The sequence below is a fragment of the Dama dama genome, chromosome 20 (assembly GCF_033118175.1).
Source record: "Dama dama isolate Ldn47 chromosome 20, ASM3311817v1, whole genome shotgun sequence".
In the NCBI taxonomy this organism is placed as follows: domain Eukaryota; kingdom Metazoa; phylum Chordata; class Mammalia; order Artiodactyla; family Cervidae; genus Dama; species Dama dama.
The window spans coordinates 21,840,519-21,862,933 of record NC_083700.1 but is presented as its reverse complement, the minus strand read 5'-3'; the positions used below and the strand labels follow the sequence as shown (position 1 = coordinate 21,862,933).

Below are 22,415 nucleotides of genomic sequence, written 5' to 3'. Positions count from 1 at the left end.
TGTCTGAGGAGTCCTTACAAATAGCTGAGAAAAGAGAACCTAAAGGCAAAGGAGAAAAGGAAAGATACCCATCTGAATGCAGAGTTCCAATGGATAACAAGGACAAATAAAAAAGCCTTCCTCAGTGATCAAGGCAAAGAAATAGAGGAAAACAATAGACTGGGAGACTAGAGACCTCTTCAAGAAAATTGGATATACCAAGCGAATATTTCATGCAAAGATGGGCACAATAAAGGAGAGAAACAGAATGGTCCTAACAGAAGCAGAAGATACTAACAACAGGTGGCAAGAATACACAGAAGAACTACACAAAAAAGATCTTAATGACCCAGATAACCACAACGGTGTGATCACTCACCTCGAGCCAAACATCCTGGAATGAGAAGTCAAGCGGGCCTTAGGAAGCATCACTACAAACATCACTACACTAAGCATCACTAGCTTAGTGGAGGTGATAGAATTCCAGCTAAGCTATTTCAAATCCTAAAAGATGATGCTGTGCAAGCGCTGCACTCAATATGCCAGCAAATCAAGTCACTCAACTGAGAATTCAAGCTGTACCTCAGAAAGCCCTATGTCTGTCTGTCTGTCCCTGAAAGTTTTACCATGAGGTTGGATGAGCTGATGGGTGCAAAGGTGGTGCCCCACCACACCTTAAAAGTTACTACTTCTTAACTCAGAGTACTGACACAGGTCCTGGATCCACCCTGCATTGAGGACCTAAGCAGGTAATCAGGGTCTAGGCAGAGACCTGGAGGCATGCTCTGGAAATTGCTGTGACCCTGGAGCAGAAAGAAGTGGCAACCTTGCTCTTCTCTTTTCTGATACATTTCAAAAGTAAGTAAAGCTTAAGAAAAAAAAGTATCTTTCCTTTTCCCTCTGTATTCTCACTGACTTCCATAACAAATGCTTTTTTCTCTCTCTGTGCTGAGACAGAACAGGTCTTGGCCTCTTCCAAGTTCAGATAGATGACTGAGAAGGTATCACATAAGACCTGTACAGCCTTTGTATCTGATTATCTGTCAAGTGCTGTGCAAGACCTTGCCCCCACTCTGCTGCCCATTAGAGGCCTTGCACTTCCATCCCCCCGCCACCCCGTTCACTCCCCTCACCCCCGACCCAAATGGTACAAGAATCTTCTCAGGCCTCCATTCTATTTCCTAACGGCGGGGGTGGGGGTGTGGGGAGACGACTTCATCTCCCCAAAGGAAGACCATGCTCTGCCTGTTTGATCTCTTCCCCAAACTTCAGCTCAGAGCCCCGTTTCTTTCCTTTCACTTAGTAACCCAAAACCTGAGAAGAGAATTCCCACATGTCTGAATGAAACAGGTATAGACACTACCAGAGGTTGAAGCGATACCCTCACGGAGTCTCTCTGTAACTGGGCAGGAAAGCAATCCCTTTAAGACGCAGCTCACAAAAGGGGCTTTAGGATCTGTACAAGCACCCTGTCATTCATCCCTGGTTATGAGGGGAGTGAGTGAGGCCTCAAATTACTGGCACTTAGCGATGAAATGCAGCACTTCGCTCGGCAGAAGTGGGCCAGGACCCGTGTGGCGGTATCCCTCCGGAGCGGGGGAGCCAAGCGCCCGGAGGGGACCTTTCCGGCACCGGTGACGAAGTCCAATCTGTACGCGGATCTCAACCGCCTAAAACCCAAACCCCGCGCCCTTTGACCCGAGAATCCCGAGCGTCTCCAACTGACTCCGTCTTCTCTCAACCCACCTCCCCACACCGCCAGTCGCCCCGCACCTAAACACAGCTCATTATGCTCCCGGGAAAATTATAATCGTGGCCTACACTAGAAGACGAAAGCGCTAGAAAAGAGCCCCAACCTACGAGAAAACGCAGGGTCACCTCTAAGCAGCGAAGTTGCACGTTCTAGGGCGCCCAAGGAAGCGGCGGCAACCCGCCAGCCCAGACAAGCACACTGACCCAACTCTGAAGTTACTGACACCCGGGAAGGCAGCAGCAAGCAGGGGTTTAGACCGTACAACTGGCCTCTTTAGCCTGTTTATCTGTTGGGAGTCCAGTGCTTGGCGCGCTCTAAGGTCCGCCCGTCTTGAGCGCGCCCTACGCTCGCGGAGCATGCGAAGGCCTGCCAAGAGAGGGCGGACAAGCGACACAGCCTCTTTCAAGTGTAGTCGTGGGTGGCTCTGAAAAGAGCCTTTGGATTTGATGGAACCTCGAGCCGAGCGCACACTTCTTAAGCCCGCTCCCCGCGGATGCGGCGAGCCAGCTGGATGTCTTTGGGCATGATGGTCACGCGCTTGGCGTGGATGGCGCACAGGTTCGTGTCTTCGAACAGCCCCACCAGGTAGGCCTCGCTCGCCTCCTGCAGCGCCATCACGGCCGAGCTCTGGAAGCGCAGGTCCGTCTTGAAGTCCTGCGCGATCTCGCGCACCAGCCGCTGGAACGGCAGCTTGCGGATCAGCAGCTCGGTCGACTTCTGGTAGCGCCGGATCTCCCGCAGGGCCACGGTGCCCGGCCGGTAGCGGTGCGGCTTCTTGACGCCGCCCGTGGCCGGCGCGCTCTTGCGAGCCGCCTTGGTGGCCAGCTGCTTCCGCGGGGCCTTGCCACCGGTGGACTTGCGGGCAGTCTGCTTCGTACGAGCCATAGCGAACCAAGACGCGAACTTACGGGAGCAGCGCCGCGCAGGGAGAGTAACCAGGGGTGCGGCCGCTGCAGCAGTCTTTATAGGCACAGTCTTTTCCCAGTTGGGCGGGACAATACTTGAAAGTCCCGCGCTGGCTATCCATTGGCTGGGGCGTCATCCTCTTTGGCGCCACTGATTGGCTTGGGCCGACTCCTCCCTACGCCGCCCCGCCGCCCGCCCGCGCCCCCGCCCCCTCCCCCCCGCACCCCGGCCCATCCGCCTCCCTTTCTCCTTTCAAGTTTGTCTAGCTTTTCCCCTCCTCGGTTTTCATTTATTTCAGGGTGAGAGTCATATTTGAGAGCAGCTGTGACAATGTTCCTTCTCAGTCCCTTAGAACACACTACTTGCGATACCCTCTTCTTTTCTACGCTAACTCCCAAACTGAAGCTCGACCTTCTGTTTGCAGCACCCCCTCCCCCAGCACCCTGAAGGCATTGTTACTTTTTCCAGAGGTCCCCTGGCCTGGCGGCTGGCTGGACGGACGGATCTTGTTTTCCGCCTTTCGGTGCTTCAAAGGTCGGAAAGTTATCTCCCCCGCGGCAGGGCGCGAGATTCCGTTTCCAAAACCGGAACTGGGGACCTGTACCTCCACCGCTAAGGCATCTTTATCCCTTTAAGACAGTAGACTAAAAAGCCAAAAGCCCAAGTCCGCCATCCTTTTCAAACCTGCCCGCTTCCTTAACAGACCGGGGTGTCCCCGATGAATGCGTGTGTGACGGAACATCCCGCTGGTACTTAGACCTCAACTTGGGCAAAGGCCTGGGGAACAACTGGTGTCGAGCACTAGACATCCGACTCCGAATACAAGCCATCGCGCGCAGCACTTAGAACTGAAGCGACCGGGGCGCGCTCAAGTCTCCTACCTTCACCTGGCTTAAGCCCTAGGTTTTACGATCGACCACAGCCCAGGCTGGGCTTCCCCGTTTACTACCGATATGGTTGGAATCGAGAACTTACTGTTAACAACTCTTTAATTTGAAAGCGTGGGTGGCTCTGAAAAGAGCCTTTTGATTTTACAGATGCCTCTTCGGCAGGAGCGCTAGGTAGGGCTTCCGGAGACCGGCCTCACTTGCCCTTTGCCTTGTGGTGGCTCTCGGTCTTCTTCGGGAGCAACACGGCCTGGATGTTGGGCAACACGCCGCCCTGGGCGATGGTGACCTTGCCCAACAGCTTGTTCAGCTCCTCGTCGTTGCGGATGGCCAGCTGCAGGTGACGAGGGATGATGCGCGTCTTCTTGTTGTCTCGCGCCGCATTACCCGCCAGCTCCAGGATTTCGGCGGTCAGGTACTCCAGGACCGCCGCCATATAGACGGGCGCGCCGGCCCCCACGCGCTCAGCGTAGTTGCCCTTGCGCAGCAGACGGTGCACCCGCCCTACCGGGAACTGCAAGCCTGCGCGGGACGAGCGCGACTTGGCCTTAGCACGGGCCTTGCCGCCTTGCTTGCCACGACCAGACATGACAGCGTCACCCACTAATACACGCTCCCGCCAAACGCCCGACAAAGTCGCCCTCCACGGCCTCGCTTCACCCTTTTATAGGCAGAACGGCGATTGTCTACGAAGCGCTTTGATTGGCCACAGCACATCCTCGGCCTCGTGACCAATAGGATAGCGCAGTCAGAATCCACTCATTTACATAACCTCGTCTCCCTCGCGAGAGAGCCACTGAAAACTCGCCAATCGCAACGGGGCGTGATCAGAACCTTAATTTGCCTACAGCCTCTACAAGTACCGAGTCTCTGCCTGGCAGCCCGGGTGTTGCCTGTTGTTATCTGCGTTCCCGCTAGGTTCTGCAGCTTTTGCTTGCCGTGATGCCTGAGCCGGCAAAATCCGCTCCCGCGCCCAAAAAGGGCTCCAAGAAAGCCGTCACTAAAGCCCAGAAAAAGGACGGCAAGAAGCGCAGGCGCAGCCGCAAGGAGAGCTATTCCATCTACGTGTACAAGGTGCTGAAGCAGGTGCACCCGGACACCGGCATCTCGTCCAAGGCCATGGGCATCATGAACTCGTTTGTCAACGATATCTTCGAGCGCATCGCGGGCGAAGCGTCGCGCTTAGCCCATTACAACAAGCGCTCGACCATCACGTCCCGGGAGATCCAGACGGCCGTGCGCCTGCTGCTGCCCGGCGAGCTGGCGAAGCACGCGGTGTCCGAGGGCACCAAGGCGGTCACCAAGTACACCAGCTCCAAGTGAGTCCCTGCCGGGACGCGGCGCTCGCACGAGTCGCCCAGCCACTTGACGTTCTAAAGGTTCTTTTCAGAGCCACCCACCTTCTCAGGGGAAGAAGCTGTCAGCTTTTTACTTCATTTTTGTTGTCTGTTACGGTACTTTTTTGTACCGCCGATTCTTTTTCTAGTAAGAACTGGCCTTTCTCTTAGGTTGAAGAGGAAGAACTCCGGATAGGACCGAGTTTTGTCGATCGGTCCAGAACTAGCTAATCAATCGTTCACTCATACAAGTAACTTACCTTTTCCAGTGAAACCGTGCGAAATGGGTGGTCAGTGTAAATCTACTCGGGGGAGGGGCTGGTGGAGTTAAGCATTAGTTACTTTACAGCAGATCGAGTGGGTCAACTCTTGAGCTCAAAAACCAAATTTAATGTTACTTTAAAAAGCGACATTTTGATACCATGCCCCAGCATGAATAGAAAACTGACAGTGCACCTGGTTATCTTGATTCCGTGTGTCCACTGAAAAATGCACAACCTGGGTTACTAATTGTGTTTTATTCAGTAATTTGTTGTGGACAACAACAAAAGTCCCCGTAGATGGACTTCTCTCGTGGTTTAGACGGTCAAGAATCCGCCTGCAGGGCAGGAGACCTGGGTTTGATTGCCTGGGTTGGGAAGATCCCCTGGAGCAGGGAATGGCTACCCACTCTGGTATTCTTTCTTGCGGAATGCTATGGACAGAGGAGGCTGGCAGACTCCAGCCCACGGGGTGGCAAAGGCTCAGACACAACTGAGCAACTAACACTCCTAAACCCGGGAGACAGCCTTTCAAATAGCGAGCACTGAGGGGGGCTGTTTGGAGGAGGTAAGGGAGGAACCAGAATATATAGCAGTTTTGCAAAAACAAACCAGGTAGTTGAATATTCATCAGAAATTTCAGCTAAAGAAAAATCCTCAATGAATTTAGCAGTTCTTTATTATGTGTATGGAAAGTTGGAAGAGCAGGCTGACTGACATCATTCCTTCATACACACTTTCACTATCTAGGACCAGTATCCTGTTTTTCTCCATCCTGAATCCCAGGATGACTAGGGTGGCTGCAGTGGCTGATGGCTTGATGGCCACATCCTTTGATTACAGACATGGCAGGTGACATTTTTCATCCAGACATAGTTCAAGTAATTTTTAATCTACACACACTTCTTGTTTCACTTTGCTGTTCCTTTCAGATGCCTACACTGAAGTCAATATTTTGCCCAAATTCTAGATATTAAGCCATACGGTCAGAATAAGGGAATACAAAAGTCACTGTTACCCATAGTAATTCCCCCCCCCCCCCCCCCCACCAAGATGTTGATACCAACACAATTCCCTATAGTTGTAGTTTTGCTGTTTTATAATTTGGGTAAAGAAGCAAGAAGGAAAGAGGCTTTAGAGTCCTGGATTTCAAGAACCTGGGCCTGCCAATCCTAAAATGTGCTCCAGAGACTTTATCCAGCAGCTTTTTTGTTGCTGTTAAACCTACTTAGCCTTAAAAATACTTGCCCCTTCCCTGGAACCATTCCCTCCTCTGAAAACAGAGACATCAAAAATGAGAGAATAAAGGCCCTCATCTTTTTTTAGACTAGATGGTTAAAAAGCAGTGTTTCCTAAAAACAGTTCAAAGGCCATTAGATCTTTAATTTATCTATCTACCCCATCAAATCCTACATACTTCCACTGAATCCAAATCTCCAGGCCTTGGTGGGGGGGTCAGGGGTGGGGGGGCAAGGATGAACAGTCTACGGAACACGTCAAGTAATTCAAATGTTTGATAATCACTGACAGATTAGTTAGGAGATTCCCATATTGCTTGGGAAGAACTTGTCCAGTTTGCAGTGCCCGTCCAGTTTGCAGTTCCCACCCTAGACATTTTCTTTTTTCCTAATTGTCCTTTCCCAGAATTGTTTGTAAAGCGACATGCACAACTAGTTTCATTTATTCCCTCATTAATACAGAGTACCAAATATTACATAGAACTTAACATTTTCTGCCTTTACTAGGGTTTAAAAACACATTTTAAGGAGGTCGAATGAGACACAGAAGATAAAGTACTGCAAGGTATAAAGCTGAAACTTCCTGGGGGGCCCGGGGCAGGGGGGATGTTAAGCACACTGCAAGCACCCTTTTGTTCATTTGTTCTTATGTATGTACATAAAATCCCAAATACTGTCTTCCATCCAGCATGATTTTCATTACCTCTCATCTGTCCCACCCAATCAAAAGCAGGTAACTTGTGTCCTAGTTATTGTACTAAATCCCTACTTTCTTCCATCCCAGAAAACATTTCCTTGCTTTTGACCTGCCTTGCTTGGATCTACTGAGAGATGAGGCAGGTTGCCTGGAGCTTGAAAAGTTCAGGTAAAGCACGGCAATGTGGAGGAAAGACAGAAAGATGATAGGGGAAAGTTTGAGTTTACAGGATAAAAATAAAACAAAAATCTTCTAAGAGGCATGCAGGATAGGATGTTGGGTAGATAACCTAATTATAAGTGGGTGAGATAATGGTCAGTATTTGGTTCTGAGGACTCAAAGACTCAGTGCAACTTTATTACCCATCAATCGATAGTTCCCTTTAGCACCAGCATGACACTTACAAGTGTGAAAGAGTATTTGTGCATATCACGTCTCACAATATGGGAGAGGGAAAACATTCATACTGAGATAAATATTAATAAAACAAGCGATAAAATAGCAATAAACAGAAAATGTCCCTGTCTATACAAAACTACATTCTAGTTTTGATGGATGCTGAGAATAAGCGAAAGAAGGAAAAGTATAATAGTATATTTAGGAGGTGATCTGTACAGCAGAATATTGAGTTCGGATGACAGATCTGATCAGTTAATATTTGAACAGAGGCCTGAATGAAAAAAAGTGAGCCATAGGGTAACTTGGAGAGGTATATTCTCAGAACAAAGGCCCTGAGGTAGGTATAAGTCTGAGAAGTTCAAAGAATAAGCAAGGCCACTGAGGCTAAAGCACAGTGAGCAAAGGAAAGATGTGCAGGGAGATAGGATCAGAAAGGTAGTTGAGGGTCAGATCGTGTGTGCCATTGAGAGGCCGCCTAGGCCATTGGGAAGATTTTGTCTTTAATTTGAAGTTAAGTTGGAGTGCCTTTGGAGAGAGTTCCATCATGAGAGAGTTCCATGACATTATTTGACTCATGCTAAAGCTCACCCCAGGATACTATGTTGAAAAACAGACTAGAGGAGAGCGAGAGCAGAGGCAGGAAGGATATCAAAGAGGCTACAGTAACAGCTCAGGAGAGAGATGGGTGGTAGCCATGGAGATAGTGAGAAGCAGTCAAGATATATATATTTTTTTCATTTATTTTTATTCATGAGAGTGGTAATCTTTCTTTACTTCTTTCATTCAAGATATATTTTAAATGAAATTGATGAATTGTATGTAGGTTATGACTGAAAGAGAGGAGTCAAGGATTAATTGCAGGTTCTTGGACTGAGCACTTGGAAAGAGCTGCAACTTACTGATAAAAGGGGGCAAGTAGGTTTGGAGGGGGAAAGCCTAGAGTAATATCTTGGGCAAAATGTTGAGATTCCTGGTTGCTATCCAAGTGGCAATATCACATAAGAAATACCAAATTCCCAAGTTGGGAATATGAAATATGAGAATCTGGAGTTCAGGGAAGAGGAACGGGTAGATTCTAAACTCCCACTTCTTGCTCCTTTATAGTGTTCTACCCTTTCTTTCTTGGAGTAGGAAATGGCAACCCACTCCACTGTTCTTGCCTGGAGAACGCCCTTGGACAGGAGCCTGGCAGGCTATAGTCCGTGGGGTCTCAAGGAGTCAGACATGACTGACCAGCTAAGCAGAGCACCCTTTCTTTCGGGATGCTTTTAGAATCAATGTAACGTGTCTAGATACATTTTTCCCCCTCACATCTAACTTTGGTCTCAGTATTTCACTAAAATTGGGGCGTATTTGGGAGCCCTATTCCACCTACCCCAGCTGCTGACTGTTGTTACGGATTGAACTGTGTCTCCCTAAAAGATACCCTGGAGTCTAACTCCCTGGTGCCTTAGAACGTGGCCTAATTTGAAAATGGGATCTTTGTAGATGTAATCAGTTAATAAGGTCCTTAAAGTGAAGTCGCTCAGTCGTGTCCAACTCTTTGAGACCCTGTGGACTGTAGCCCGCCAGGCTCCTCTGTCCATGGGATTCTCCAGGCAAGAATACTGGAGTGGGTTGCCATTTCCTTCTCCAGGGGATCTTCCCAACCCAGGGATCGAACCCGGGTCTCCTGCATTGCAGGCAGACACTTTATCCTCTGAGCCACCAGGGAAGCGGGATCTAATCCAATATGACTGATGTCCTTGAAATGTAGAAATGCACAAGAAGAAAACTGAGACAAATGGGGTTACGCTCTTGTAAACCAAAAGATACCTGGGGCTACCAGAAGCTGAAAGACAAGGAAGGATCCTGGCCAAGAGGGACAGGGCCCCGCCAACGTGTTGACTTTAAACTTCAGAATGATGACTGAGTACATTTCTGTTGTTTTAAGCCACTCAGTTTTGTGGGGCTTTGTTACGGCAGTCCTAAGAAACCAATGCAAACTAAAAGTTTTAGTAATAGAATTGTATTATTTAATTTTAAATAAAATTTTACATTTTTAAAAATTCCTAGACATTCCTTCTTAACGGTAGTATTAATCTCTGGCCTGGTCAAATACTGGTTTTAAAACTGGGACATTTAGTATAAATGTATAGTTCTATTTTCCCTTATCTGCCTCATTTGGCCTCTCTGAGACCTTCCAACATAAAAGGTCTGTTGTCTTTCCTTTTGTTCTGGGGAACTATTTATTACTATTTCTCAAATGGTTCAAGATCCCAGCTAGTTTAAATAGTATGCCGTACAAACTGGCTTCACGGGATGTCCAAAAGTACAGCAGGGCTCAGAGGGTGGCTGAACTCCGTGAACGGCTCAGCTCTCCAATTCTCCCCCTCAGCAGTTGCGCTCCTGAGTGCTGTCTCCAGTTGTTCTTGCCTTCATACCCACATGACCTTCCATCCTGCTGCTGCCTCTTGAAAGCTAAGGACTTTCTTTAACAAAAGATAAGAGCAATCTACATCCCCCTACTCCAGGGTACCTCTGGGCCACTATCTTATCTGCAGTGGCATTAGATTAGAAATACAGTGCAAAATGAATGTAATGCACTTGAATCATCCCCAAACCATCCCCCCTCCACCACTGGTCTGTGGAAAGATTTTTTGGTCTTCCACGAAATTGGTCTCTGGTGCTAAAAAGGTTGGGGAACCCCTGCCCTACTCAGTCCAGTTGCTGAAATGTTTGTGCTAACCAAACTGGTCTACATTTTTTGAGCTAATCAATGTGGAAACTGGTTGGGACTATGGTTAAACGAATCAGGCCAAGGTTAAGGACTGAGATAAGATCTCTTTTGGGGGGAACACACACTGGCCGTGATTCTCAAACCTGACTGCTCATTGGAGTCACCTGGGGAGCTTTTCATTGGAGTCACCTGGGGAGCTTTTTAAAAATTCTAATGGGTGAAAGTGAAAGTTGCTCAGTCATGTCCCACTTTTGCGACCCCATGGACTATACAGTCCATGGAATTCTCTACGCCAGAATACTGGAGTAGGTAGCCTTTCCCTTCTCCAGAGCTCCCAACGCAGGGATCGAACCCAGGTCTCTCACATTGCTGGTGGATTCTTTACCAGCTGAGCCACAAGGGAAGACCTAAGTGAAGTGAAAGACGCTCAGTCGTGTGGGACTCTTTGCGACTATACAGACCACGGAATTCTCCAGGCCAGAGTACTCGAGTGGGTAGCCTTTCCCTTCCCTAGGGGATCTTCCCAACTAATGGATGGCTATATTCTAAATCACTTAAATCAGAATTTCTGGGGATAGCACCAAAGACATCAGTGTTTCTAAGAGTCCTCCAGGTACAATGGGCAGTTGTTTTTGCCAAAAGTTTTCACTTTTGTCTCAGGTTCAAAGGGTTTGTTAACAAAAAATTAGAGATCTAGCTTGCTTTCTATTTTTCCTTACATTTAATGTTAGCATATTGAAAGAGCAGAGGATACACCCCCAAATTGGGTTTTGACCAACATCCAGACTTAGTCAGCGCTGGGAAGTCCTGTGTCACTGAACATCTGGAGTCCCAGTTGGGAAAAGGTCCCAGGCAGTGTGTCCACTCCGTGGGTGAGACTGCAGTTCGGGGTTCCCACTTATAATCCCAGGACAGATATCATCATCAATCTTTGACCAAATTGCAAGCCTGGTTTCATGTTAATGCTCTTTGTTTGCTTATTTAACTTATATGCAGAGTACATCATGTGAAATGGGTCCAGGTTGGAATGGGTCCATCCATCCAGGCTGGATGAAGCACAAGCTGGACTCAAGATTGCCAGGAGACAGACAAATGGCTAAGAAAGTTGTGGTACATAGACGCAATGGAATATTTCTCAGCTATAAAAAAAAAATAGTGCATTTGAGTTGGTTCTAATGAGGTGGATGAAACCGGAGCCCACCCATTACACAGAATGAAGTCAGAAAGAAAAACTCAGAAAGAAAAACTCCAATACAGCATATTAAAACACCAATCCAGCATATTAACGCATATATATGGAATTTAGAAAGATGGTAATGACAACCCTATATGCAAAAGAGATACAGATGTAGGAACAGACTTTTGGACTCAGTCGGAGGTGAGGGTGGGATGATTTTGAGAGAATAGCTTTGAAACATGTTATTCCCATGTGTGAAATGGATGACCAGTCCAAGTTTGATGCATGAAGCAGGGCACGCAAAGCCAGTTCACTGGGCCAATCCAGAGGGATGGGATGGGGAGGGGGTTGGGAGGGGGGTTCCGGATGGGGGGACATATGTACACCTGTGGCTGATTCATGTCAGTGTATGGCAAAAGCACCACAATATGGCAAAAGCACCACAATGTTGTAAAGTAATTAGCCTCCAATTAAAATAAATTAATTTAAAAAAAAAGATTGCTGGGAGAAATATCGCTAATCTCAGATACCCAGATGACATCACTCTTATTGCAGAAAGTGAAGAAGAACTACAGAGGCTCTTGATGAAAGTGAAAAGAGGAAGAGTGAGAAAGCTGGTTTAAAACTCAACATTCAAAAAACGAAGATCATGGCATCCGGTCCCATCACTTCATGGCAAATAGATGGGCAAAGAGTGAAATCAGTGACAAACTTTCTTTTCTTGGGCGAAGGTGACTGCAGTCATGAAATTAAAAGACACTTGCTCCTTGGAAGAAAAGCTATGACAAACCTAGACAGCATATTAAGAAATAGAGACATTACTTTGCCACTCTAAAGGTCCATCTAGTCAAAGCTATGGTTTTTCCAGTAGTCATGTATGGATGTGAGAGTTGGACCATAAAGGTGAGTGCTGAAGAAGTGATGCTTTTGAACTGTGGTGTTGGAGAAGACTCTTGAGAGTCGCTTGGACTGCAAGGAGATCCAACCAGTCCATCCTAAAGGAGATCAGTCCTGAATATTCATTGGAAGGACTGATGCTGAAGCTCCAGTACTTTGGCTGCCTGATGCAAAGAACTGACTCATTTGAAAAGACCCTGACGCCAGGAAAGATTGAAGGCAGAAGAAGGGGACAACAGAGGATGAGATAGTTGCATGGAGATGTATTTGAGCAAGCTCCAGGAGTTGGTGTGCTGCAGTCCCTGGGGTCACAAAGAGTCTGAGCGAATGAACTGAATTGAACTAAACTGTGTCTTATAAAAGTTGGAATGTTGTTAAGTCTGGGGCTTGATTGGCCAGGCCCCCTCAACAATCTCAAAATTCTTTCCCCATCTTATCTAAGGTGCTGCAAGTCTTGCACTCATAGCAGGCAGTCACCTCCAGTCACTCCCAGTCAGGGAAGTGTCCAGCTAGGTTAGAAGCAAGATCAAAGGCCTGCTCTGCTCTTTTGCCTCTGAAGCCTGAGGAAGACTACTACTATTTTATTTCTGTAACAGCAGTCAAATTTGGGAACTACATACATAAGGGATTAGGTGAGTTCCTTAATGAAAATCAGCATGTACTGAAAATCAAGTATTCTGGCCTGGAGAATTCCATGTATAATCTGTATAGCCCATGGGCTCGCAAAGACTCAGACATGCATTAATATGCTGTATTGGAGTTTTTCTTTCTGAGTTTTTCTTTCTGACTTCATTCTGTGTAATGGGTGGGCTCCGGTTTCATCCACCTCATTAGAACCAACTCAAATGCACTATTTTTTTTTTATAGCTGAGAAATATTCCATTGCGTCTATGTACCACAACTTTCTTAGCCATTTGTCTGTCTCCTGGCAATCTTGAGTCCAGCTTGTGCTTCATCCAGCCTGGATGGATGGACCCATTCCAACCTGGACCCATTTCACATGATGTACTCTGCATATAAGTTAAATAAGCAAACAAAGAGCATTAACATGAAACCAGGCTTGCAATTTGGTCAAAGATTGATGATGATATCTGTCCTGGGATTATAAGTGGGAACCCCGAACTGCAGTCTCACCCACGGAGTGGACACACTGCCTGGGACCTTTTCCCAACTGGGACTCCAGATGTTCAGTGACACAGGACTTCCCAGCGCTGACTAAGTCTGGATGTTGGTCAAAACCCAATTTGGGGGTGTATCCTCTGCTCTTTCAATATGCTAACATTAAATGTAAGGAAAAATAGAAAGCAAGCTAGATCTCTAATTTTTTGTTAACAAACCCTTTGAACCTGAGACAAAAGTGAAAACTTTTGGCAAAAACAACTGCCCATTGTACCTGGAGGACTCTTAGAAACACTGATGTCTTTGGTGCTATCCCCAGAAATTCTGATTTAAGTGATTTAGAATATAGCCATCCATTAGTTGGGAAGATCCCCTAGGGAAGGGAAAGGCTACCCACTCGAGTACTCTGGCCTGGAGAATTCCGTGGTCTGTATAGTCGCAAAGAGTCCCACACGACTGAGCGTCTTTCACTTCACTTAGGTCTTCCCTTGTGGCTCAGCTGGTAAAGAATCCACCAGCAATGTGAGAGACCTGGGTTCGATCCCTGCGTTGGGAGCTCTGGAGAAGGGAAAGGCTACCTACTCCAGTATTCTGGCGTAGAGAATTCCATGGACTGTATAGTCCATGGGGTCGCAAAAGTGGGACATGACTGAGCAACTTTCACTTTCACCCATTAGAATTTTTAAAAAGCTCCCCAGGTGACTCCAATGAAAAGCTCCCCAGGTGACTCCAATGAGCAGTCAGGTTTGAGAATCACGGCCAGTGTGTGTTCCCCCCAAAAGAGATCTTATCTCAGTCCTTAACCTTGGCCTGATTCGTTTAACCATAGTCCCAACCAGTTTCCACATTGATTAGCTCAAAAAATGTAGACCAGTTTGGTTAGCACAAACATTTCAGCAACTGGACTGAGTAGGGCAGGGGTTCCCCAACCTTTTTAGCACCAGAGACCAATTTCGTGGAAGACCAAAAAATCTTTCCACAGACCAGTGGTGGAGGGGGGATGGTTTGGGGATGATTCAAGTGCATTACATTCATTTTGCACTGTATTTCTAATCTAATGCCACTGCAGATAAGATAGTGGCCCAGAGGTACCCTGGAGTAGGGGGATGTAGATTGCTCTTATCTTTTGTTAAAGAAAGTCCTTAGCTTTCAAGAGGCAGCAGCAGGATGGAAGGTCATGTGGGTATGAAGGCAAGAACAACTGGAGACAGCACTCAGGAGCGCAACTGCTGAGGGGGAGAATTGGAGAGCTGAGCCGTTCACGGAGTTCAGCCACCCTCTGAGCCCTGCTGTACTTTTGGACATCCCGTGAAGCCAGTTTGTACGGCATACTATTTAAACTAGCTGGGATCTTGAACCATTTGAGAAATAGTAATAAATAGTTCCCCAGAACAAAAGGAAAGACAACAGACCTTTTATGTTGGAAGGTCTCAGAGAGGCCAAATGAGGCAGATAAGGGAAAATAGAACTATACATTTATACTAAATGTCCCAGTTTTAAAACCAGTATTTGACCAGGCCAGAGATTAATACTACCGTTAAGAAGGAATGTCTAGGAATTTTTAAAAATGTAAAATTTTATTTAAAATTAGATAATACAATTCTATTACTAAAACTTTTAGTTTGCATTGGTTTCTTAGGACTGCCGTAACAAAGCCCCACAAAACTGAGTGGCTTAAAACAACAGAAATGTACTCAGTCATCATTCTGAAGTTTAAAGTCAACACGTTGGCGGGGCCCTGTCCCTCTTGGCCAGGATCCTTCCTTGTCTTTCAGCTTCTGGTAGCCCCAGGTATCTTTTGGTTTACAAGAGCGTAACCCCATTTGTCTCAGTTTTCTTCTTGTGCATTTCTACATTTCAAGGACATCAGTCATATTGGATTAGATCCCGCTTCCCTGGTGGCTCAGAGGATAAAGTGTCTGCCTGCAATGCAGGAGACCCGGGTTCGATCCCTGGGTTGGGAAGATCCCCTGGAGAAGGAAATGGCAACCCACTCCAGTATTCTTGCCTGGAGAATCCCATGGACAGAGGAGCCTGGCGGGCTACAGTCCACAGGGTCTCAAAGAGTTGGACACGACTGAGCGACTTCACTTTAAGGACCTTATTAACTGATTACATCTACAAAGATCCCATTTTCAAATTAGGCCACGTTCTAAGGCACCAGGGAGTTAGACTCCAGGGTATCTTTTAGGGAGACACAGTTCAATCCGTAACAACAGTCAGCAGCTGGGGTAGGTGGAATAGGGCTCCCAAATACGCCCCAATTTTAGTGAAATACTGAGACCAAAGTTAGATGTGAGGGGGAAAAATGTATCTAGACACGTTACATTGATTCTAAAAGCATCCCGAAAGAAAGGGTGCTCTGCTTAGCTGGTCAGTCATGTCTGACTCCTTGAGACCCCACGGACTATAGCCTGCCAGGCTCCTGTCCAAGGGCGTTCTCCAGGCAAGAACAGTGGAGTGGGTTGCCATTTCCTACTCCAAGAAAGAAAGGGTAGAACACTATAAAGGAGCAAGAAGTGGGAGTTTAGAATCTACCCGTTCCTCTTCCCTGAACTCCAGATTCTCATATTTCATATTCCCAACTTGGGAATTTGGTATTTCTTATGTGATATTGCCACTTGGATAGCAACCAGGAATCTCAACATTTTGCCCAAGATATTACTCTAGGCTTTCCCCCTCCAAACCTACTTGCCCCCTTTTATCAGTAAGTTGCAGCTCTTTCCAAGTGCTCAGTCCAAGAACCTGCAATTAATCCTTGACTCCTCTCTTTCAGTCATAACCTACATACAATTCATCAATTTCATTTAAAATATATCTTGAATGAAAGAAGTAAAGAAAGATTACCACTCTCATGAATAAAAATAAATGAAAAAAATATATATATCTTGACTGCTTCTCACTATCTCCATGGCTACCACCCATCTCTCTCCTGAGCTGTTACTGTAGCCTCTTTGATATCCTTCCTGCCTCTGCTCTCGCTCTCCTCTAGTCTGTTTTTCAACATAGTATCCTGGGGTGAGCTTTAGCATGAGTCAAATAATGTCATGGAACTCTCTCATGATGGAACTCTCTCCAAAGGCACTCCAACTTAACTTCAAATTAAAGACAAAATCTTCCCAATGGCCTAGGCGGCCTCTCAATGGCACACACGATCTGACCCTCAACTACCTTTCTGATCCTATCTCCCTGCACATCTTTCCTTTGCTCACTGTGCTTTAGCCTCAGTGGCCTTGCTTATTCTTTGAACTTCTCAGACTTATACCTACCTCAGGGCCTTTGTTCTGAGAATATACCTCTCCAAGTTACCCTATGGCTCACTTTTTTTCATTCAGGCCTCTGTTCAAATATTAACTGATCAGATCTGTCATCCGAACTCAATATTCTGCTGTACAGATCACCTCCTAAATATACTATTATACTTTTCCTTCTTTCGCTTATTCTCAGCATCCATCAAAACTAGAATGTAGTTTTGTATAGACAGGGACATTTTCTGTTTATTGCTATTTTATCGCTTGTTTTATTAATATTTATCTCAGTATGAATGTTTTCCCTCTCCCATATTGTGAGACGTGATATGCACAAATACTCTTTCACACTTGTAAGTGTCATGCTGGTGCTAAAGGGAACTATCGATTGATGGGTAATAAAGTTGCACTGAGTCTTTGAGTCCTCAGAACCAAATACTGACCATTATCTCACCCACTTATAATTAGGTTATCTACCCAACATCCTATCCTGCATGCCTCTTAGAAGATTTTTGTTTTATTTTTATCCTGTAAACTCAAACTTTCCCCTATCATCTTTCTGTCTTTCCTCCACATTGCCGTGCTTTACCTGAACTTTTCAAGCTCCAGGCAACCTGCCTCATCTCTCAGTAGATCCAAGCAAGGCAGGTCAAAAGCAAGGAAATGTTTTCTGGGATGGAAGAAAGTAGGGATTTAGTACAATAACTAGGACACAAGTTACCTGCTTTTGATTGGGTGGGACAGATGAGAGGTAATGAAAATCATGCTGGATGGAAGACAGTATTTGGGATTTTATGTACATACATAAGAACAAATGAACAAAAGGGTGCTTGCAGTGTGCTTAACATCCCCCCTGCCCCGGGCCCCCCAGGAAGTTTCAGCTTTATACCTTGCAGTACTTTATCTTCTGTGTCTCATTCGACCTCCTTAAAATGTGTTTTTAAACCCTAGTAAAGGCAGAAAATGTTAAGTTCTATGTAATATTTGGTACTCTGTATTAATGAGGGAATAAATGAAACTAGTTGTGCATGTCGCTTTACAAACAATTCTGGGAAAGGACAATTAGGAAAAAAGAAAATGTCTAGGGTGGGAACTGCAAACTGGACGGGCACTGCAAACTGGACAAGTTCTTCCCAAGCAATATGGGAATCTCCTAACTAATCTGTCAGTGATTATCAAACATTTGAATTACTTGACGTGTTCCGTAGACTGTTCATCCTTGCCCCCCCACCCCTGACCCCCCCACCAAGGCCTGGAGATTTGGATTCAGTGGAAGTATGTAGGATTTGATGGGGTAGATAGATAAATTAAAGATCTAATGGCCTTTGAACTGTTTTTAGGAAACACTGCTTTTTAACCATCTAGTCTAAAAAAAGATGAGGGCCTTTATTCTCTCATTTTTGATGTCTCTGTTTTCAGAGGAGGGAATGGTTCCAGGGAAGGGGCAAGTATTTTTAAGGCTAAGTAGGTTTAACAGCAACAAAAAAGCTGCTGGATAAAGTCTCTGGAGCACATTTTAGGATTGGCAGGCCCAGGTTCTTGAAATCCAGGACTCTAAAGCCTCTTTCCTTCTTGCTTCTTTACCCAAATTATAAAACAGCAAAACTACAACTATAGGGAATTGTGTTGGTATCAACATCTTGGTGGGGGGGGGGGGGGGGGGAATTACTATGGGTAACAGTGACTTTTGTATTCCCTTATTCTGACCGTATGGCTTAATATCTAGAATTTGGGCAAAATATTGACTTCAGTGTAGGCATCTGAAAGGAACAGCAAAGTGAAACAAGAAGTGTGTGTAGATTAAAAATTACTTGAACTATGTCTGGATGAAAAATGTCACCTGCCATGTCTGTAATCAAAGGATGTGGCCATCAAGCCATCAGCCACTGCAGCCACCCTAGTCATCCTGGGATTCAGGATGGAGAAAAACAGGATACTGGTCCTAGATAGTGAAAGTGTGTATGAAGGAATGATGTCAGTCAGCCTGCTCTTCCAACTTTCCATACACATAATAAAGAACTGCTAAATTCATTGAGGATTTTTCTTTAGCTGAAATTTCTGATGAATATTCAACTACCTGGTTTGTTTTTGCAAAACTGCTATATATTCTGGTTCCTCCCTTACCTCCTCCAAACAGCCCCCCTCAGTGCTCGCTATTTGAAAGGCTGTCTCCCGGGTTTAGGAGTGTTAGTTGCTCAGTTGTGTCTGAGCCTTTGCCACCCCGTGGGCTGGAGTCTGCCAGCCTCCTCTGTCCATAGCATTCCGCAAGAAAGAATACCAGAGTGGGTAGCCATTCCCTGCTCCAGGGGATCTTCCCAACCCAGGCAATCAAACCCAGGTCTCCTGCCCTGCAGGCGGATTCTTGACCGTCTAAACCACGAGAGAAGTCCATCTACGGGGACTTTTGTTGTTGTCCACAACAAATTACTGAATAAAACACAATTAGTAACCCAGGTTGTGCATTTTTCAGTGGACACACGGAATCAAGATAACCAGGTGCACTGTCAGTTTTCTATTCATGCTGGGGCATGGTATCAAAATGTCGCTTTTTAAAGTAACATTAAATTTGGTTTTTGAGCTCAAGAGTTGACCCACTCGATCTGCTGTAAAGTAACTAATGCTTAACTCCACCAGCCCCTCCCCCGAGTAGATTTACACTGACCACCCATTTCGCACGGTTTCACTGGAAAAGGTAAGTTACTTGTATGAGTGAACGATTGATTAGCTAGTTCTGGACCGATCGACAAAACTCGGTCCTATCCGGAGTTCTTCCTCTTCAACCTAAGAGAAAGGCCAGTTCTTACTAGAAAAAGAATCGGCGGTACAAAAAAGTACCGTAACAGACAACAAAAATGAAGTAAAAAGCTGACAGCTTCTTCCCCTGAGAAGGTGGGTGGCTCTGAAAAGAACCTTTAGAACGTCAAGTGGCTGGGCGACTCGTGCGAGCGCCGCGTCCCGGCAGGGACTCACTTGGAGCTGGTGTACTTGGTGACCGCCTTGGTGCCCTCGGACACCGCGTGCTTCGCCAGCTCGCCGGGCAGCAGCAGGCGCACGGCCGTCTGGATCTCCCGGGACGTGATGGTCGAGCGCTTGTTGTAATGGGCTAAGCGCGACGCTTCGCCCGCGATGCGCTCGAAGATATCGTTGACAAACGAGTTCATGATGCCCATGGCCTTGGACGAGATGCCGGTGTCCGGGTGCACCTGCTTCAGCACCTTGTACACGTAGATGGAATAGCTCTCCTTGCGGCTGCGCCTGCGCTTCTTGCCGTCCTTTTTCTGGGCTTTAGTGACGGCTTTCTTGGAGCCCTTTTTGGGCGCGGGAGCGGATTTTGCCGGCTCAGGCATCACGGCAAGCAAAAGCTGCAGAACCTAGCGGGAACGCAGATAACAACAGGCAACACCCGGGCTGCCAGGCAGAGACTCGGTACTTGTAGAGGCTGTAGGCAAATTAAGGTTCTGATCACGCCCCGTTGCGATTGGCGAGTTTTCAGTGGCTCTCTCGCGAGGGAGACGAGGTTATGTAAATGAGTGGATTCTGACTGCGCTATCCTATTGGTCACGAGGCCGAGGATGTGCTGTGGCCAATCAAAGCGCTTCGTAGACAATCGCCGTTCTGCCTATAAAAGGGTGAAGCGAGGCCGTGGAGGGCGACTTTGTCGGGCGTTTGGCGGGAGCGTGTATTAGTGGGTGACGCTGTCATGTCTGGTCGTGGCAAGCAAGGCGGCAAGGCCCGTGCTAAGGCCAAGTCGCGCTCGTCCCGCGCAGGCTTGCAGTTCCCGGTAGGGCGGGTGCACCGTCTGCTGCGCAAGGGCAACTACGCTGAGCGCGTGGGGGCCGGCGCGCCCGTCTATATGGCGGCGGTCCTGGAGTACCTGACCGCCGAAATCCTGGAGCTGGCGGGTAATGCGGCGCGAGACAACAAGAAGACGCGCATCATCCCTCGTCACCTGCAGCTGGCCATCCGCAACGACGAGGAGCTGAACAAGCTGTTGGGCAAGGTCACCATCGCCCAGGGCGGCGTGTTGCCCAACATCCAGGCCGTGTTGCTCCCGAAGAAGACCGAGAGCCACCACAAGGCAAAGGGCAAGTGAGGCCGGTCTCCGGAAGCCCTACCTAGCGCTCCTGCCGAAGAGGCATCTGTAAAATCAAAAGGCTCTTTTCAGAGCCACCCACGCTTTCAAATTAAAGAGTTGTTAACAGTAAGTTCTCGATTCCAACCATATCGGTAGTAAACGGGGAAGCCCAGCCTGGGCTGTGGTCGATCGTAAAACCTAGGGCTTAAGCCAGGTGAAGGTAGGAGACTTGAGCGCGCCCCGGTCGCTTCAGTTCTAAGTGCTGCGCGCGATGGCTTGTATTCGGAGTCGGATGTCTAGTGCTCGACACCAGTTGTTGTTCCCCAGGCCTTTGCCCAAGTTGAGGTCTAAGTACCAGCGGGATGTTCCGTCACACACGCATTCATCGGGGACACCCCGGTCTGTTAAGGAAGCGGGCAGGTTTGAAAAGGATGGCGGACTTGGGCTTTTGGCTTTTTAGTCTACTGTCTTAAAGGGATAAAGATGCCTTAGCGGTGGAGGTACAGGTCCCCAGTTCCGGTTTTGGAAACGGAATCTCGCGCCCTGCCGCGGGGGAGATAACTTTCCGACCTTTGAAGCACCGAAAGGCGGAAAACAAGATCCGTCCGTCCAGCCAGCCGCCAGGCCAGGGGACCTCTGGAAAAAGTAACAATGCCTTCAGGGTGCTGGGGGAGGGGGTGCTGCAAACAGAAGGTCGAGCTTCAGTTTGGGAGTTAGCGTAGAAAAGAAGAGGGTATCGCAAGTAGTGTGTTCTAAGGGACTGAGAAGGAACATTGTCATAGCTGCTCTCAAATATGACTCTCACCCTGAAATAAATGAAAACCGAGGAGGGGAAAAGCTAGACAAACTTGAAAGGAGAAAGGGAGGCGGATGGGCCGGGGTGCGGGGGGGAGGGGGCGGGGGCGCGGGCGGGCGGCGGGGCGGCGTAGGGAGGAGTCGGCCCAAGCCAATCAGTGGCGCCAAAGAGGATGACGCCCCAGCCAATGGATAGCCAGCGCGGGACTTTCAAGTATTGTCCCGCCCAACTGGGAAAAGACTGTGCCTATAAAGACTGCTGCAGCGGCCGCACCCCTGGTTACTCTCCCTGCGCGGCGCTGCTCCCGTAAGTTCGCGTCTTGGTTCGCTATGGCTCGTACGAAGCAGACTGCCCGCAAGTCCACCGGTGGCAAGGCCCCGCGGAAGCAGCTGGCCACCAAGGCGGCTCGCAAGAGCGCGCCGGCCACGGGCGGCGTCAAGAAGCCGCACCGCTACCGGCCGGGCACCGTGGCCCTGCGGGAGATCCGGCGCTACCAGAAGTCGACCGAGCTGCTGATCCGCAAGCTGCCGTTCCAGCGGCTGGTGCGCGAGATCGCGCAGGACTTCAAGACGGACCTGCGCTTCCAGAGCTCGGCCGTGATGGCGCTGCAGGAGGCGAGCGAGGCCTACCTGGTGGGGCTGTTCGAAGACACGAACCTGTGCGCCATCCACGCCAAGCGCGTGACCATCATGCCCAAAGACATCCAGCTGGCTCGCCGCATCCGCGGGGAGCGGGCTTAAGAAGTGTGCGCTCGGCTCGAGGTTCCATCAAATCCAAAGGCTCTTTTCAGAGCCACCCACGACTACACTTGAAAGAGGCTGTGTCGCTTGTCCGCCCTCTCTTGGCAGGCCTTCGCATGCTCCGCGAGCGTAGGGCGCGCTCAAGACGGGCGGACCTTAGAGCGCGCCAAGCACTGGACTCCCAACAG

General features: G+C 47.9%; 6 protein-coding genes across 6 annotated transcripts in view; 3 read left to right on the top strand and 3 right to left on the bottom strand.

Moving 5' to 3' along the window:
* Nucleotides 1-22,415, top strand: part of LOC133040791 (uncharacterized) — a 29,424-nt gene extending 7,009 nt beyond the window's left edge. Inside the window, exons 2-3 of the mRNA XM_061120945.1 lie at nucleotides 11,624-11,642; nucleotides 21,799-22,415. Of these exons, the coding sequence (XP_060976928.1) occupies nucleotides 11,624-11,642; nucleotides 21,799-22,227 (448 nt within the window). The 3' untranslated portion in view covers nucleotides 22,228-22,415. The remainder of the gene's footprint in view (nucleotides 1-11,623; nucleotides 11,643-21,798) is intronic.
* LOC133040787 (histone H3) lies at nucleotides 1,785-2,671 on the bottom strand. Its single transcript, XM_061120941.1, has one exon. It carries the CDS (start codon nucleotides 2,615-2,617, stop codon nucleotides 2,207-2,209), a length of 411 nt encoding a protein of 136 aa, XP_060976924.1. The 5' UTR covers nucleotides 2,618-2,671; the 3' UTR covers nucleotides 1,785-2,206.
* On the bottom strand, nucleotides 3,610-4,172 carry LOC133040788 (histone H2A type 2-A). Its single transcript, XM_061120942.1, has one exon. It carries the CDS (start codon nucleotides 4,112-4,114, stop codon nucleotides 3,722-3,724), a length of 393 nt encoding a protein of 130 aa, XP_060976925.1. The 5' UTR covers nucleotides 4,115-4,172; the 3' UTR covers nucleotides 3,610-3,721.
* On the top strand, nucleotides 4,416-5,550 carry LOC133040157 (histone H2B type 2-E-like). The gene has a single exon (XM_061119915.1). The coding sequence runs from the start codon at nucleotides 4,468-4,470 to the stop codon at nucleotides 4,846-4,848; it is 381 nt and encodes a 126-aa protein (XP_060975898.1). The 5' UTR covers nucleotides 4,416-4,467; the 3' UTR covers nucleotides 4,849-5,550.
* On the bottom strand, nucleotides 18,881-20,015 carry LOC133040156 (histone H2B type 2-E-like). Its single transcript, XM_061119913.1, has one exon. It carries the CDS (start codon nucleotides 19,961-19,963, stop codon nucleotides 19,583-19,585), a length of 381 nt encoding a protein of 126 aa, XP_060975896.1. The 5' UTR covers nucleotides 19,964-20,015; the 3' UTR covers nucleotides 18,881-19,582.
* LOC133040789 (histone H2A type 2-A) lies at nucleotides 20,258-20,821 on the top strand. The gene has a single exon (XM_061120943.1). The coding sequence runs from the start codon at nucleotides 20,317-20,319 to the stop codon at nucleotides 20,707-20,709; it is 393 nt and encodes a 130-aa protein (XP_060976926.1). The 5' UTR covers nucleotides 20,258-20,316; the 3' UTR covers nucleotides 20,710-20,821.

What these genes read in the sequence shown, in the direction of transcription:
- LOC133040787 (XM_061120941.1), bottom strand. Translation starts at nt 2,617, where the DNA reads ATGGCTCGTACGAAGCAGACTGCCCGCAAGTCCACCGGTGGCAAGGCC.
- LOC133040788 (XM_061120942.1), bottom strand. Translation starts at nt 4,114, where the DNA reads ATGTCTGGTCGTGGCAAGCAAGGCGGCAAGGCCCGTGCTAAGGCCAAG.
- LOC133040157 (XM_061119915.1), top strand. Translation starts at nt 4,468, where the DNA reads ATGCCTGAGCCGGCAAAATCCGCTCCCGCGCCCAAAAAGGGCTCCAAG.
- LOC133040156 (XM_061119913.1), bottom strand. Translation starts at nt 19,963, where the DNA reads ATGCCTGAGCCGGCAAAATCCGCTCCCGCGCCCAAAAAGGGCTCCAAG.
- LOC133040789 (XM_061120943.1), top strand. Translation starts at nt 20,317, where the DNA reads ATGTCTGGTCGTGGCAAGCAAGGCGGCAAGGCCCGTGCTAAGGCCAAG.